At 33.9% G+C, this 16877-nt stretch overlaps 1 protein-coding gene and 1 pseudogene across 1 annotated transcript; one reads left to right on the forward strand and one right to left on the reverse strand.

Moving 5' to 3' along the window:
- Positions 1–10367: 10367 nt before the first annotated feature.
- On the forward strand, positions 10368–13171 carry LOC149570654 (U-box domain-containing protein 12-like). Its single transcript, XM_089823204.1, has 2 exons — positions 10368–10873; positions 11558–13171. Exons 1-2 carry the CDS (start codon positions 10520–10522, stop codon positions 12659–12661), a joined length of 1458 nt encoding a protein of 485 aa, XP_089679330.1. The 5' UTR covers positions 10368–10519; the 3' UTR covers positions 12662–13171.
- A 1976-nt stretch (positions 13172–15147) lies between these two features.
- LOC149570655 (replication protein A 70 kDa DNA-binding subunit A pseudogene) lies at positions 15148–16550 on the reverse strand (annotated as a pseudogene).
- Positions 16551–16877: the final 327 nt, after the last annotated feature.

Raw genomic sequence — 16877 nt, forward strand, 5'->3', positions numbered from 1 at the left:
CTTGTTGTAATTTTATAGTAAATAGGGAGCATGTGTACGGAGCATTGAGGTACAAAGTAGAAAATGATCCCTTTTGTGTAGATGTTAGAATCGATGACGGTGCTCTCAATGAATTGACCCAAATTTTTGATGAGAATATTTTTAATAGGTTGAAGATAGTACACATGGAGTTTGATTCAGATGCAAATGAGGTCATTTCCATTGGTCCACTCATGGAGGCAGATGAAGGTAATATACTTGACCATACTACATCTATGGCCTCTAGACCACCCAATGCTCAAAGAGAAATGGAATTTATTCATACATGTACACATGGAGTTTGATTCAGATGCAAATGAGGTCATTTCCATTGGTCCACTCATGGAGGCAGATGAAGGTAATATACTTGACCATACTACATCTATGGCCTCTAGACCACCCAATGCTCAAAGAGAAATGGAATTTATTCATACATGGGTTAACAATCTTGATTCAATTTCATCTCAGTTAATTGATTGGCTAGCTATATGTGCATCTCCTATCAATGAATATGTTATGTTGGGATTGTTGGACATGGCTTTTCCAACATTGTTTCTTGATGAAAGATGTGACTAGCTAGAACTAGGAATGAAGTGAGTTTATCTTCATGAATTTGCTAAACATCTGATTTAGTATAGGGATCATCATTTTGGTAAATATCCAAGGTTCAGGTATTTTTTGACAAACATTATAATGTAGCATCGTGCACAAAGTTCATCATCTACTTTTGTGAAACAAAATTTACAAGATTTTCCAATTACAATCAATGAGTTACATGAACATATGGATAATATGCCACATAATAATTTGGTTGATAGGTTGATGAGGTTTGGAACAAGTCTAAGAGGCACAAGCTCATATTGGGCTAAATGTAAAGGTGAATTGATAGACTTGGTTCACCAACTAGGAACTCCTACAATTTTTTTCACATTGAGTGTAGCAGACATGCAATGGCCTAATTTACATGTATTAATGTTAGGGACACCACCAACTAATCCATGGGAGGCTCAAAAATGAAGAAGATAGAATATCATTGACTATCCTCACATTGTTGCACATTACATGCATCTTAGACATACAATGTTTAGAAAAGAAATACTTCAAAAGGGTATGAGAGTCAAAGACTTTTGGTGTAGATATGAGTGGCAACACTAGGGTACACCTCATGTGCATGGATTCTTATGGTTGGAAGGAGCACCAAACATGGACACTATTGATTGGTCAAATGAGAAAGAGAGAAAAAGTTCTGAAAGATATTTTCATTCCATTATTCATGCATGGAATCCTAGACAGGATGCACATCAAAGAAATATACAAGTATGTTTTGAATGATATTATCTCACATCTCACTATGTTATGATCATTATAGATTTATTTAAGCACACATTTTATTAATAACTAACTATAATTTGTACAACTATTTTTAGGCTTTTCAACATTTTGGTCAACATCCATGTCTGAAAAAATATTGCACAACTAGCACATATGGATATTGATGAAGACTACGAAAAGATATTGAACTATGTCGAAAGACACACTGTCTGTAAGGAGGGTGCATGCTTACATAAAAAGAGGGGAAGAATGGTTTGTAGGTAGTTGTTGTATGAATTTATAGTTTTATGTCTATTTGACAGATCAATTATTTATGCACATCAATAGAAACTTATTATTTTATCCCTCCCAGCTATAATGCTCCTTGGCCAGTAAATTTGGGTGGGTTCAGATTATATGAGGATGTAGAAACAAATGAAAAAAATTGAGCCAACAAGAAATGATGATAGAGTTAACACACATAATCGACACATCTTGCAATTTTGGAGGGCAAATGTAGATTGGCAACCTATACTTTCTAGACATGTAGTTATCAAATATATTACAAAGTATGGTTCAAAAGTAGAAAGAATTTCTGAAACATATCAACAAATGTTCATGCATTTATCAAACTTGGAAAATTCCAATGATCTTGCAACAAGGGCATACAAAAAGCTTCTCATAGAAACAATCATAAAAAGAGACATTGGAGCTCAGGAAACATGTCATATGTTGTTAGAACTTCCACTTATGGAGAGTAGTAGAAAGTTTGCTAATCTAAATGTTTCACGTGAATTTTTCAAACTCGTAACAATTAATATAGAGAATAATGAAGAAGATCATACAAAGTCTTTTATACAAGGGTATAAAAGAAGACCCCTTTGTATGGAAGGTATAACATTAATTGATGCAACAAGATCTTGGATATAAAATCTGAAGAAAAGAGGAGATAACAAATGGGGGCCTAGAGAAATAGTAGCTATAGTTAGAGTTTTACCAAGGTTTATATCAATTCCTCCATGAGACTCCAACAAATGGGTTGATTTGTGTTCATCTGAGTTGTTTTCGTACAAACCTTTCCGTGACATTGAGAGAGACATTGGTGATACTGATGATACTATAGTGGCCAATTGGAAGTCACTCCAATATACTCCTTGGCATGTTCAACGAGCCAAAGAACCAGAAAATGATGAAGCTACAAGTGACTCAGATGTAGAAGATATTGTATGTGCTCAAGAAAATACTATAGAGCATGAATGGGAAATCATATATAGATTGCATCGTGGTCAACACATGCAAGTTTATGAAATAGACATGTTGGGAAGAAGAGATATTGATAGGAATACAAATTGGTCTATTGAATATCAATGTGAAGATAATACTGTTGCAACTATCAACTTCATTGCTGAAATGAAGATACATCAATGTCACATGTATGATGACATACCAGAATGCATCAACTTTTCAAGTCTCAATGGAAACCAACAAAAGGCCATTGACATTATTATGACTCATTACCATAGCAATTAGGTGGGGAACCCTCTATGTGTGATAATTTAGGGAACTGCAGGAATGGGAAAATCTTATCATATTGGTGCCATTAGTCAATCACCTCGTATGGATGCAATGCCAAATCCTTCTCCACTTCTATCACTCGCATCGACTAGAGTAGAATCTTTCAATATAGGAGCTTCAACAATTCATTCAAAGCTGCAAATACCAATAAAAGATTTTACTCAAATAGAGGGGGAACGACTTACAAGTTTTCAAGAAAAAATGGCTCACATTAGATGTATTTTGATTGATGAAATGAGTTTAATTGGTCAAAACTTTCTGGAAAATATAGATTCCTGTCTTAGACAAGCATTACCAAAAAATGTTGATAGAAGTTTTGCAAGTAAATCTTTTGTTTTTGTTAAGTGTATTGTTTATGTTAACTAATATTTACTATTACTATCCATCTGTAGTATTCCTAATACATTTTTTTCAACCTTTATTTTCTTTATTTCAGGACTCTCTATTATTTTGGTTGGTGATCTTGGTCAATTACCTCTAGTCAATGATAAACCAACATATGCTAGCCAAAGGTGACCTAAATTATTGAGGCAAGAATTCAAAATAGTGGTTACATTAGATAAAATATTTAGCGAAGATGGTCAAGACAATGATCAACAAATATTTTGTGAACTTCTAACAAATTTGAGAGATGTGAATCCTAAGATAGATGATTGGAATCTTCTTATGATGAGGATCCCTATATAGTTTTATGCTCCAACCAATGATGAGTTTGGAAAAGAAATACAATTATTCTCAACCAATGTGAATGTACAGAATCATAATAGGAGAATGTTTTATTCTTTGAGGTATCCTATTGCACACAGTGTTGCAACAAAGACAAGGAATGGTAACATGGTTGAAGATGGTTCAAGCGATGAACTTGATTTAGAGTTATTGATCGGTAAAGATTCCAGGGTGATATTGACTACAAATATTTGGATAGATGTTGGCCTTGTCAATGGGGCTTTGGGATATATACAAAGTATTGTGTATAGACCAGGAACCAGTCCTCCTCAATCACTAGCCTATGTCACTATTGAATTTGATAATTATACTGGAATACCATTTGATGACGACCATCGAAAAGTAGTTCCTATAGCCCCATTACAAAGGGGAAGTACCTTCCAACTACCATCAAGATTGACATGGGTATTGAGAATTCACAAATCACAAGGACGAACTCTCCAAAAAGAAACAATTGATATAGGTCCAAAGGAAAGCGATGGATTAACATTTGTGGCTATTTCTTGTGTAAAGTCTATATAAGGATTGAGAATAATGCCACCATTTACATATGACCACAATGAAAAAATGAATAGCAGGAAGCAACTTTCAAATAGGAAGGCAAAGGAAATGAGATTGAGAAGCCTTGAACATCAATGATGTAATAATGAGTTACTTTTACAAAAATGCATAGTTAATTATTCTTCTTTTTTGTGTCAAATTTGTACTTTATTACTTTGAAACAATTCACTAGTACTATACATTACAAAATTATGTTTTCTTGTTCTTTAATGTCTATGAATGATCATTATAATGTCATTTTTCCATACACAAAATTTCAATGCAATATGGTTTTTACATTGATATAATCCACACTTCATAATGTTACTTCATGTATTATGTTATGCAAAACATTTTAATTTCAAATTTATATCCCTCCAATTAAGTATCATTGACATGATTCTGATTTTAATTTTATATCATATTTTATTTTAGCTATGGTAGCTTCAGATAGAGAGTCAAGGATCGTTGACATAAGCCCAACAGCTTCCATAAGCTCAAATCATTTTGCTGAGACATATTTTGATAGGTGCAAGTGGATAATTAAAGAGCCTTGTATAACTATGCTCATAGCTCTTGAGAATGCAATGCTGGCAATTGATTATGTATAGGAAGTTGAGATAATTGAGATGGAAGATGTTGCAAATTTTGTCCATAACGCATATGCAAAAGTAGACACATTTCCCTCCATGATGAAAGAAGTGTACAATGATCATTCAACAAACGAAGGTCACAATACAACTTTTATCTCTGAAGAATGTGTGATGTACTTACATGATTATGGAGAAATGTTCTCCATGTAGTGAGTTCATATCTTCCAATTTTGTCATTTTACTTCATTTGAATAATTGTCCTATGAGATATGATTCTCTTTTAATCTATGTATGAGAATAATAACATCCAATTTCACAACAAAGTTCCTATTTATTTCAATTGTACTTTCAAATTTTTTCAACATGTAACCTTGTACTTTGTGGATCTAATATTAAACCCTTTACATGATAACTATTACTCCTATGTTGCCCATTAAATTGATGAGCTAAAATTATAACATTAAATCAATTCCTAATGCTAAATCTAATTCTAACCTTATTTCAAATTTTGCGACCTAATTCTAACCATATATTATTCTGATAAACTTCACCCTAACTATACCCCTACCCAAATTTTTAATGATAAGTCTAACTCTAATCCTAAGTCTAAGTCAAACTCTAAACCCAACCCTAAGTCAAAACCTATCCCTAACTCTAATTCTAAACCTATATATCTAACATACACTATTACGATAAACTAAAGTCTATAACTCTAACCCCAAGTCCAACTGTAACCCTAATTCTACCTATACAGTCTTTCAATGAACATAACTCTATCTATACCCATAACCATATTCATAATGATAAGTCTCATCTAAACCCCTAACCAAATTTGTAAAGATAAGTCTAACTCTAGTCCTAAGTCTAAGTCAAACTCTAAACCCAACCCTAAGTCAATGCCTATCCCTAATATATCTAACATACATTATTGTGATAAACTAAAGTCTATAACTCTAACCTTAAGTCCAACTCTAACCCTGATTCTACCCATACAATCTTTCAATAAACATAACTCTATCTATACCCATAACCATATTCATAATGATAAGTCTAATCTAATCCTAAGTCCAAGTAAAACTCTAACCCGAGCCCAAAGTATAACCCTAAGCCTCAATCAAACTCTAACCCTAATTCTAACCATATATTATTCTAATAAACTTTACCCTAACTATACCCCTAACCAAATTCATAATAATATGTCTAACTCTAATCGAAAATCTAAGTCACACTCTAAACCCAACCCTAACTCGAAACCTATCCCTAACTCTGAGTCTAACCCTATATCTAACATACACTATTTCGATAATCATAAGTCTAAGTGAAAATGTAATCCTAACCGTAAGTAATTTTAAAAATTCTAATATGAACTCTAAGGTTAACTATAAGCATATTCATAACACAATTAAATAAATTAGAAAATTGTATAGTACTATAATATTCAATCGCGTATAAATCATAAATAAAAATAAATAAATAAATTGACAAATATTATTTTGTTTATAACCATGTGTAAAGTTCTCCTCTAAATGTCTGCGTCTGCTCCGTCATTGGCATAATACCACGTGTACAACATCGGAAAGCTGTAGGTGTAAGTGATGTTTTTTTTAAACGAAAAACTTTTTCAGCTCTTCATATTTAAGTAAAAATCTGTGAGTAGAGGAACGGTGAGATGTGTTCCATCCTCATTCAATGGCCAGCATCACAAAAACTTTGCGGAGAATGTGATGGCATGGACGATGACTCGAAGGTGACCTCGGGGCCCGCATCAAATCATAAGACGACATACCTGTTACCGACAATTTCGTTTGCCGACAATACTAGTAGAGAAAAATACAGTTTAGAGAGGAAAATTTATTACGATCCACGGGAAAGAAACACAAGAGGACGGGAAACAGCGAAAGCGATGAACGGGCGAAATCCTTTTCATCGTCTTGCACATGCCTCCATTGAAATTAAGATCGTTGATCTTCAAGCGAGATATTGCTTTTTCAAATAAACCGCCTTCGGCAGAAAGATATAACTGGAAATAATAATGAGAAGTACCCGTAACGATAATTGTATGAGCGACATTTGTACATATTCTGTTTGGCATCAATGTTGAAAACAAGATGTCCAAGGAATTATTGCCCAATAAAATATTTCGCAGCTTACCTGCCACACACTAGATTGGCATGTGATGAAAGCAACAGATGCAAATATCCAGAGCTACGTGTCTCATCACATCGGTTCGATTGATCACAAGCCGCTTCGCCCATGCTATAGACCAATTTTATTTTTCATCAAAACAGAGTTTTTAATTTATTTTTTTTTTTTAATAAAAATGTCTTCAGTTTGGTTTCTGCCTTTTAAATAAACGTTCAAATGACTGATAGATGTGGGGAAATCAACATCTGCAGTCGGGTTCTAACTACATTTTAAAGTCATTTTCTTCCATTAAGAAAATCAAGTTATATGTGTCGGTATTCATTGTTTATACAAATAAGATATAAACATCAAACGTATGTTATTTTGATTAAAGATATTTGAAATTTTAATTTATATTTAATCATTAAATATTTAGAAATGTTTTCACATTTATATTAATTCAAAGTATTATAAGACTTAATTTTATATAAAGTAGTTAGAACAATAATATAAAATATGGTAGGTGCTTCTAAGGTTTGATTCTAGATTTTTAACCCCTCAACCAAAAAAAAGGATGTATACTTTTATCATTCTTTATGAAATTTAATATAATATGAATATTAATTTAAATTATTTTAATTTATATAAACATAACACATCAACATATTCTAATAAAAGAATTTAACATTAAATGTTTTAATAAAATTTACAAATTATATACAACATTTATTTTAATCATATGATTATACTTTGAAGAAATCCCATCTCAACTATACAATAAATTCAACAACAATAAATTATTATTACTTATTAATTAATACACTTTGAAAATAATTCAAATTTTCAAGCATTAAAAACTATCCAATTCTCAATAAATAATATATAAAGAAGGATTAATATAAGAATGCAACTTATAAATAAATATGATGATAGAAAAATGAACATATTATTAAATTTCAAAGTCTAATAAAATGAGTTTCTATGATTTTCTTAAAGATAGAATGGAGTCCGAGAGATGGATAAAGATTATTGAATTTCACTAGAACTATTAGATTTTTCCCACTTCATACAAATAATGTTAGATAATGTTACTTAATTTGAATGTATATAAAAAATATTTGAAAAACTAATATAAACAAGTGCCACGTAGTGGCATGTACTTACCTAATAGTTATTAGACTAATTAAAAATTAGAATTTTATTTTATTTTTAAAAGTTATTATACAAAAATTAGAAAATAGAATTAGTATGGAGTGGCATGTGCTTTATGTTATAGTTTTCATACTAATTAAAAATTATAATTTAAATAATAAATTTAACACTTTTACTAAAAATTGAAAAAAATTATAAATTGGCATTACATTTATGAAGGGTATACAAAAATTCTAATATTGGTTAAAATAAAGATAAGAATTTACTAATTTTAACTTCAATTAAAATAAATTCTAATTAGGTAAAAAATAATTTAAATATTCTATTAGAATATATATAATTATACAAATATACATTTTAAATAGTTTACTAAATTATTTAATTTTAATTTTTAAAAATGAAGTTAGTGAAGAAGGTTCTAACCAATCCTTCTCTAGATTTAAAATTGTATAATTTATAGATTATTGCATATCAAAATGTTATAGAATCATCTATCTTAGGATTAACTTAATAAAGTCTTTTTTCTTGAATTATTAATTTTTTTAATAATATAATTATTTCTTATTCAATTTACAAATTGTGATATTGAAATCTATGTAAAAGAAAATTTATGTGAAAAAGTATGTGAGAATCTAGCTCAAAATAAATGAACATGGAGGTAGCCTCCGAAAAAAAGGGTCTTATAACACCAAATAAAAAGAACCAATTATCATTCAGATAAATAGTATAGATAATATATGAGAATGATAAATTTATATAAAAACTTTAAAAATATTTGATAAAAAGAAAAATAGTTTATTTTCATTGGTTGGTTGATTCTAAACTAATTCACTTATTGTGCAAACTTGAATGCAATAGTACTAGCGTACGGGCAAGTACAAAAATGTTGCTTAATTTAAATGTGTATAAAAAATATTTGAAAAACTAACACACTAGTATTTTGTCTTACTAAAAAAACTATACCTAAATCCTTATTGAAGCTATACAACTCTCATTTTCAATTCTCAAGCTAATTCAACTTCAAGTTTGAAAAAACGGAAAATAAATTGCTCGAGAACAACAGCTATGAATCTTCCTTTATATCAACATGCGCGAACGATAACATGATGTAATGGCAATTAGACCTCAACTTGTTTTTTCAGTGAAATAAATTATAACGGCCATGCCCGAACGATGATGTAATGGCAATTAGACCCCAACTTGTTTTTCTCACGAATCGTCAGTAGTAGCAAGCCCCACCGATGTTTATGTAATTGTAAAAACAGATGAAACATTTCTTTTCGATGCGTTAATATATTAAAAATTAGAAGCATTTAGATAATATATTTATTCATTTTTTATTTATTTATATATGATACTTGGCACAGTTAAGTGTATTTGCTATGCCCATAAGAATATTTGCTATGCCCATAAGAATGTCACAATCCGGTTTTGTAGCGAAGATTAATACTAACTAAACTAAATCGAACCGTGCTCACGATACGTAACGGAGGTTTTTCCGGATCAAAAGTAGATGCGAAAACTTGTGCTTTTATTAAAATACAAACGATAAATAAAATATCGAAGATTCTGAGGAGGCCCAGTTTGAACATGAACAGTACTTACAGCCGCCCCCCTCTCTTATTGAAACGAAACTAAATTTGTGTCGTGCAATCGCCCAACAACTACGGATTCAATGCCACGCGTCAGCTTAACGGTGATCGCTGTGCAGACCCACAACACACATCACACATGAGCTCTATTTTTGACATTTCAGGAGACGAGCTGGACGGCACACATAAAGTGACGAGTCCCCAGACCCCTCATCGATCGGTAGGTGAGGAAACGCCCAAAAAAACAAAAATTAGATATTCCAACGCCAGCTGGCGTGTGAGCTGACGTGTCAATGATAAGCAAGGAAGGTAATTTACGGAGAAGAGAGGATATCATCTTGTGCGCATGAATGTATGTCAAATTCCGCGTTGAAATATTGAAGATTTACGCGGTTTAATCATAATCGTGCGCTAACTGTATTTGAGTATGGGGTTTATGCGGCTCAAAACCCGGTTTACTTCTGAATACCTCTGGTTTTCAACCGTGAGAAGTGAAAGGGAAAAGGAGCAACCCAGGGAACATTTGGATTTATGGACCTGATGGATTGAATTGGATTTGAATAAGAGAAGAGGAGGTGGTATCCCACCGGGCAAAACCAGAGACTACAGCTAACCACCTGTGAGATTTTTCTGCGGCTGGCAAATGCAAGGTACTGCTGTGGGGCCATATTGATGTGAATGAACAGCGAAGAGAAGGAATCAATGGTAATAACTTTGTCCATGCAATCCACCCACCATTCATCGAAATATTCGCCTCATCCTGTCTTTGTTTCTTCATGTTCCTGCTGCTCCCTCTTCAGTATGTTTTTCCAGGCTCGCCCATTCTTTTTTCTCTGAGAAATGCTGCCTTTTTGCAGCGTATCTTCCATGTGAGGATAGGCTTCTTCCATGACGATAGCAGTTCATCATATGGATAGAAACCCTAGTCAGCCTTCGCCCAATTCCGTTAATGTCGACACACGCTCTCTGTTTCGGAGTATTTCAGAGGTGAAAAGGGAACTGAAGAAGCTCGTGCGTCTCGCTGCCCAAGATGAGGAGGATTGCAGCCCTGAGATTTATGATGAGATCCGTGACAAGGCGCAGGCGTTGAAGAATTATAAATGTCGTAAACCCGAGCCTGCCGCTCCCTCCAAATCCAGATCATTTTCCGAACAGTTGGATTCTGTCCCCGTGCCGGATTGTTTTCAATGTCCTATTTCGACAGAACTTATGAGAGATCCCGTCATTCTTGCCTCGGGGCAGGTAATTTGTTCTGGCTTGCTGCTCAGAATTTGCAATTTTGATCTCACACTTTTGCTTGCTTATCATTTAGGAAGATGCATTTGTGCTGTTGATTTGCCATTTGTGAACAGTTGTTAATTGGGGAAAATGCAGCAGATCATCTCTGCTTTCTTGACTTTACAAGATTTTAACATTTATAAGCAAAGCTTTTGTTTAGTTACGAGTTTGTTAAGGATTTCCTTCAAATTCACTGAGTTTATCCTTCAAATTTGCTGGATATATCCTTCAAATTCGCTGTAAATATCCTTCAAATTCTGTCCACTTTGTTTTCATCCTTATAATCAGGCTGAGTTGTTGACGAACACTGAGGAGTAAAGCAAATATTTGGCTTTATTCCTACGGTGTATTGTCAGTTTCAGGTATTTTGGAGCCCTTTCTTCGCCTTCTGCCACAGCTTCTCTGTTTTGATTCTTCACCGAGATAATAATGTCCCTAATTGTTATCCACTTCCATCCCCGGGCAAACGATCAAATCCTTAGCATTGCTTGATATAGCAAATTGTATGTCTGCATGTGAGTACCTCATATTTTACTACGTAATTGTTACCTAGGACTGCTTTTGTTTTTACTTATGGCATTTTTCACATATTTAGGGCTTTCTGAAACTTATTTTCACAGTTCCAATCTCCTGGCGTACATTTTACAGACATATGACAGGGCGTCTATTCAAGCATGGCTGGACGCAGGGAACCGCACATGTCCCATAACACAGCAGATTCTTCCGCACTTGACATTTACGCCAAATTATCTTGTCCGGACAATGATCGAGCAGTGGTGCCGCTGGCAGGGGTTTCAACTGGAATGCCCGCTCGGAAACCCTAACCCTAGCCCTAACGCAAACAAGAAGAGCAGCGAGGGTGTGACAACGGAAGATCGTGCACACATGACTTCATTGGTGGTGAAGCTCTCGGAGGAGCGTCAGTCGCAACGGAGAGAAGCTGCCCGGGAGCTTCGAGCTCTAACCAGGAAGAAGTCATTATACAGGGCTCATCTTGCTCAAGAAGAGAAGGTGATTCCTCTGTTGATTCCTTTGCTGTTAAGTCCCGATTCAGAAACGCAGGAGCACGCAGTAACAACACTATTGAATCTGTCGATTCTGGATACAAACAAGAAGCTCATTGTGGAAGAGGGAGTTTTGCCGCCTATGTTGGAGGTTCTCAGAAACGGCAGCATGACCGCGCGGGAGAATGCGGCGGCGGCTCTGTTCAGCTTGTCTGCATTGGAGGATAACAAGATTATGATTGGCGCTTCTGGTGCGATTCCCGTGCTGGTGGAGCTTCTGCGCGATGGCAGCTGGAGAGGTAAGACTGATGCCGCCTCTGCGCTCTTCAATTTGTGCATTTCTCAGGGCAACAGGGGAAAATGCGTGCGTGCAGGCGTGGTGCCAGTTTTGCTGAAGCTAATGAAGAGTGTGGAGGAAGGGGGTTTGTCAATGGCGGATGAGGCGTTGGCCATTCTTGCCTTCATAGCCGGGAACGAGGAGGGTGCCGCGGCCATTCGCAATGCCGAAGGAGCGCTTCCTTTGCTCATTCAATTCATCAAACACAGCTCTCCTCGCAACAAAGAGAATGCAGTGGTAATCCTCTTCTGTTTGTGCTCTAGGTTTTCTGCATACTACCAGGAGGTGAAAGGTGCCGAGGAAGGAGATGGCTATGTTGCACTGCTTGATCTGAGCATCAGCGGGACATCCAGAGCCAGGCGTAAAGCTTATGCTTTGTTAGAGAAGATGAATAGACATAATTCTGTGTAGTAATTAGAGAGCTGTACATTGATATTTGCTAGAAGATTCTTCTGTACATGTACAGGGTTTGTATATAAAATTTTGTACTGGCAATTACCTAAATTGAAAGCAATCTGTACAAAGGGCTCGCGCTTGATTCGCTTTCTTGAGAAATTGATAGGTAATTATTGGATGGAATGAGGTATATTGATAGTAGAGGTTAATTTGTTTGAGCAAAGTAGCCCTGTCGCAGTACAGACCATAGTCCTGCAAGATAAATCTTATCATTAATTGTGGCACCAAAATTAAATGTTGGTCTCAGAATCGGAATCTGCTTGCAAAGGAAGGTTACAGGAGAGCATTTCTACTCATCGACAGCATCAGAAAAAGCGGATGGTCCCATAGGCGGGACCAGGAGCCTAGCACTCCAAAGTCTCGTGAGGTCACCGTGGCTTCCCATCGAGCGCTGTTGAATGAGCTCATGGAATATTAAAAATTTGTATCTATTTATTTAATTTATTAAAACCCTCTTATCAAAAAGTCGGTAATTGCTGGAATCTTTGAATCCTTTCCTAGGGACCCATTGATTTTGTATTTGCTTCTTCCCCTCGGGGTTTTATCATCTTCATATCAAAACGATCTTAGTTACAGCTAGATTGATTTGTTTCGACTCTACAATTTGCAGGCAGACAGCATTTACTCAAAATTTGCCTTGGATCCTTGGGGAAAGATGCCCACCTTTGGATTGCATCACTGCACGATGCAAGTTGCAAGATCTATTTATTTTCAAAGGACTCTTCTCAGGGTTAAAATAAGTGGCTGTATTGTTTGTATTGGCAGGGAAATATTGGGTTTTCAGACATTTTTGGTGACCCATTTCTTTGATTGATCCATTATTGTCGTGGCTCGTTTTTCCTTAACGTCTAGGTGTGGACTTTTTAACTCTTGTTGGTAGTTCTGAATCAGAGATCTTTTGCTAGTTTTCCATTAGAGCTTCCGTCTGTCATCTTTTTTTATTGTTAATTGTGTTTTTTCTTATGGTAATAAGTTCAGTTTTTGGACAATTGGTGTCTTTTCTATTTAAATAATAAGATTTTCAGTACAACAGCTTAGTTTTTGTGGAAATCTGATTAGAAAAATGAGATCTTATTATAAAATTCATGTGTAGGCTTCGTAGGAAGGTTCTAGGTTATTAGCGTTTGGGTGTAGCTCATTTCGTGGATAACAAGAGTGATATTCGAATCTTAAGATGGTATCCATATTTTCATGTTCAAATTTTATTTTGGAATGGAATTTTATTATTATTATAAATTGATTGATTTAGTTTATTGGAAATTCAAATATAATTTGCTTTCGAATCATCAAAGATAAGATTGAAATATGACTCGTCTCCTTATGACTTGATCAAGACTTCTTTGAAAGGATACTCGTTCCCATCTGATTTAATTCAAGTATGGCTCTCATTTCTTTTTGCAACTTTGACTGACTATTTGTTTGACACGTTTCTTTATTATTGAATTATTATAATTTGAATGCAACATTTATTTCTTTAACACAGAGATTTGTCGGTAAACTAAAATTCTTTAGCGTCTACTCAAACATACCGTGACATTTATGATAGTTTATTTACTCAGTTCTCCGATATATGGGTTAGAGAGTCGGTTTAATTTGTGTTTTTTTGAGGAGAGAGAGGAAGAGAGCATATGGGTTAACGTCAGTTGAGTTGGCCAAGGTCCTGTAAATCATGTATCGTGATTCTTAAAACGACCTCGCTTAAATAAAGTACATATTAAAAAAGGGCTGATGACGCGAAGAATCTACTTGTGTTGAAGCTTTTAGTGGGTCCCTCTCGTCCTATTTTCAGCATGCTTATCCGTCTGCCCAACGCTGGCTTTACATAGGCAATATTCTTTTCCTTTTCTTGAAGTTAGGTAAGGCAGGCATATTTGAATAAAATGCAGCTTTAAAAAATGCATAGAGCCCATACTTTTTTGAAAAACTTGAATAAAGTAAAAGACAAATTATTCCGCAGAATTGCATACCTCTTCTACACACTAAAACGGCACTTGTAACCTTATTCATATGAATATATTTGGTGAGTAATTTAAAATATTGCTACGTGTTTGGTTTGGCTTCATTCTATTCACATACATTTATGAATAATTATGAGTGTGAATGTAAAAGATACCAAACCTATAATATATAAATATCTTTGTCATAAACTAGCATACCTAAAAGTTTAATTAATTTTATTTAAAAAAATTAAGTCGGAGATATCTAATTTCAAGATATCTAAAGTTCACAAATTTAAATAGTTCATCAAATTATGTATTACGAAAGTTAGAAGACTGCAAATAAACAAAATATAAGACTACTAAAAATTATAGTTTCACAATTGTATATATACAATACACATCAAATGCATAAGATCCAAATATGACGGATCTATTACTCAAAATTTGGATGTGCTAATTTGCATATATCCAAGTATATTATTGAAACATTTGAAAATATTTTTAGCTAGAAGTAAATACATAGAAGGAAATAAACAGGGTAGAGAATCTAATAATTTTGCTTTCAAATGCATAGTCAAACTTTTCAACTTTTATGACAGGACACTCAATCCTTTGTTCATCATTGTAAGTCTCTTCTTTCAAGGCAACTTTAAATGTGAATTTATTGAAAATGGCCTTCCATATAATTTTTCCTAGTTTGACATCATCTTGTTCTTCATCCTTCAATATTTTTAATTCCTTTTTTGTAACACCCATAATCTCTTCTATCGCTTTCCCAAAAATAGTAACCCAAGTGAATGTTGTGTGATCTTGTACTATACATTGAAACATGTATATGTTATCACATTCAAAACTCTTATCACATCTCTGACAATATCAATTACCATTTCTATCATTGGTCACCTTCTTTTTGCATTGTCTATCTTCAAAATTTAAAGGGAAAGTTGCATAATAAAAAATGTCCACCTTTATAAAACATAGGGTAGCTTTTATCACACCCCAACAATGTGCATTAGATTGACTAAGTCCCCAATCCTTAACTTGTGCCACAATTTATAGCATTATAGCTTGTCCAACAAATGATATTTTCTTTGTAATAGAAGAGGAAGCAAGACCTTTCCCTTATGTATCAAACCACGGTTTCAATTGATGTGCCTTTGGAAGATCTAGCTTTATAAAAAGTTGGGTTGTGATGATTTTCTTCCAAAATCATTGATGTGTCCAACCTTTATAACAAGAATAGGAAAGCTTTCTAAGTCACATAGGTTTTGGAGTTGTTGGCCTTCCTTATTGCACAAGTCACCCTACATTGTGAAGTCCACTATGAAACCTGACCTGTCTTTCAATTGAAGAATTCTTTTTTTTAAAAGTTTGTGTGGCATTCTTTTTTAATATCAAATTCGATGGATCAACTGCTAAAACAACACCAATGATATCAACTATAGAATTTCTTTCCATGGAATCAACTCCACTTATTGATATAAAATTTAAATTTTATTTAGGCATAAAACTAGCTTCCTCCAAACACAATTCAACTATGTAATTACTTCATATCAGAATTTCCCAATCATTCTTCAAATGGTTAAAAAAATTTGTCTAGTTTAAGGCTCCCTTTTGAGATTGTAAATAGTTTCCCAATCTCTATGCATTCATAAAATTTATTTGCAACAACCTTGAAACATGTAACTCTTATTTCCCCACCATCAAAATCAACCAAATCAAAGCTAAAAACTTTTCCATCTCCTCTTGCATTGTTCAATTGACGAAGATGTCTTTGTAATAACTCTAACCTTGATTGTCCATACACTCCTATAAGGATGTAATGTTGCAATAGGAATAATTTTTGCAACAACTTTATTTCTTGCAAAGTTTAGTTGATCACATGAATCGTTGGTAGAGCCCATGCCTAAATCATCATAACATAAACAAAATAACAAAATATTAAGAAACATTAAACACAATGAGATCTATAAAAAAATTTGTTTTCACTAATAGAAAATTATGTTTGGAAAGCATAGAAAATAACTATATAGATCTTGCACACCTCGAACATTTAAGCTTGCACCATGCATTTTGTTGAACATTATTTTACAACACTCTGTAATGACTCATCCCAATCTATCCAAATAGGTTTCATCATTCCCATTTGATTCAATAGAATCATCTTGAAGTAATGAGCTACCAATAGTTATTTCAGATTCACTTTGGTCGTCATCCATTTTCATTTTTTT

The sequence above is a fragment of the Cupressus sempervirens genome, chromosome 3 (assembly GCF_028749045.1).
Source record: "Cupressus sempervirens isolate cs-2001-9-10 chromosome 3, ASM2874904v1, whole genome shotgun sequence".
NCBI lineage: Eukaryota > Viridiplantae > Streptophyta > Pinopsida > Cupressales > Cupressaceae > Cupressus > Cupressus sempervirens.

What these genes read in the sequence shown, in the direction of transcription:
- LOC149570654 (XM_089823204.1), top strand. Translation starts at nt 10,520, where the DNA reads ATGACGATAGCAGTTCATCATATGGATAGAAACCCTAGTCAGCCTTCG. An exon ending in TCATTCTTGCCTCGGGGCAG is followed by an intron (nt 10,874 to 11,557) that starts GTAATTTGTTCT and finishes TACATTTTACAG; the next exon opens with ACATATGACAGGGCGTCTAT.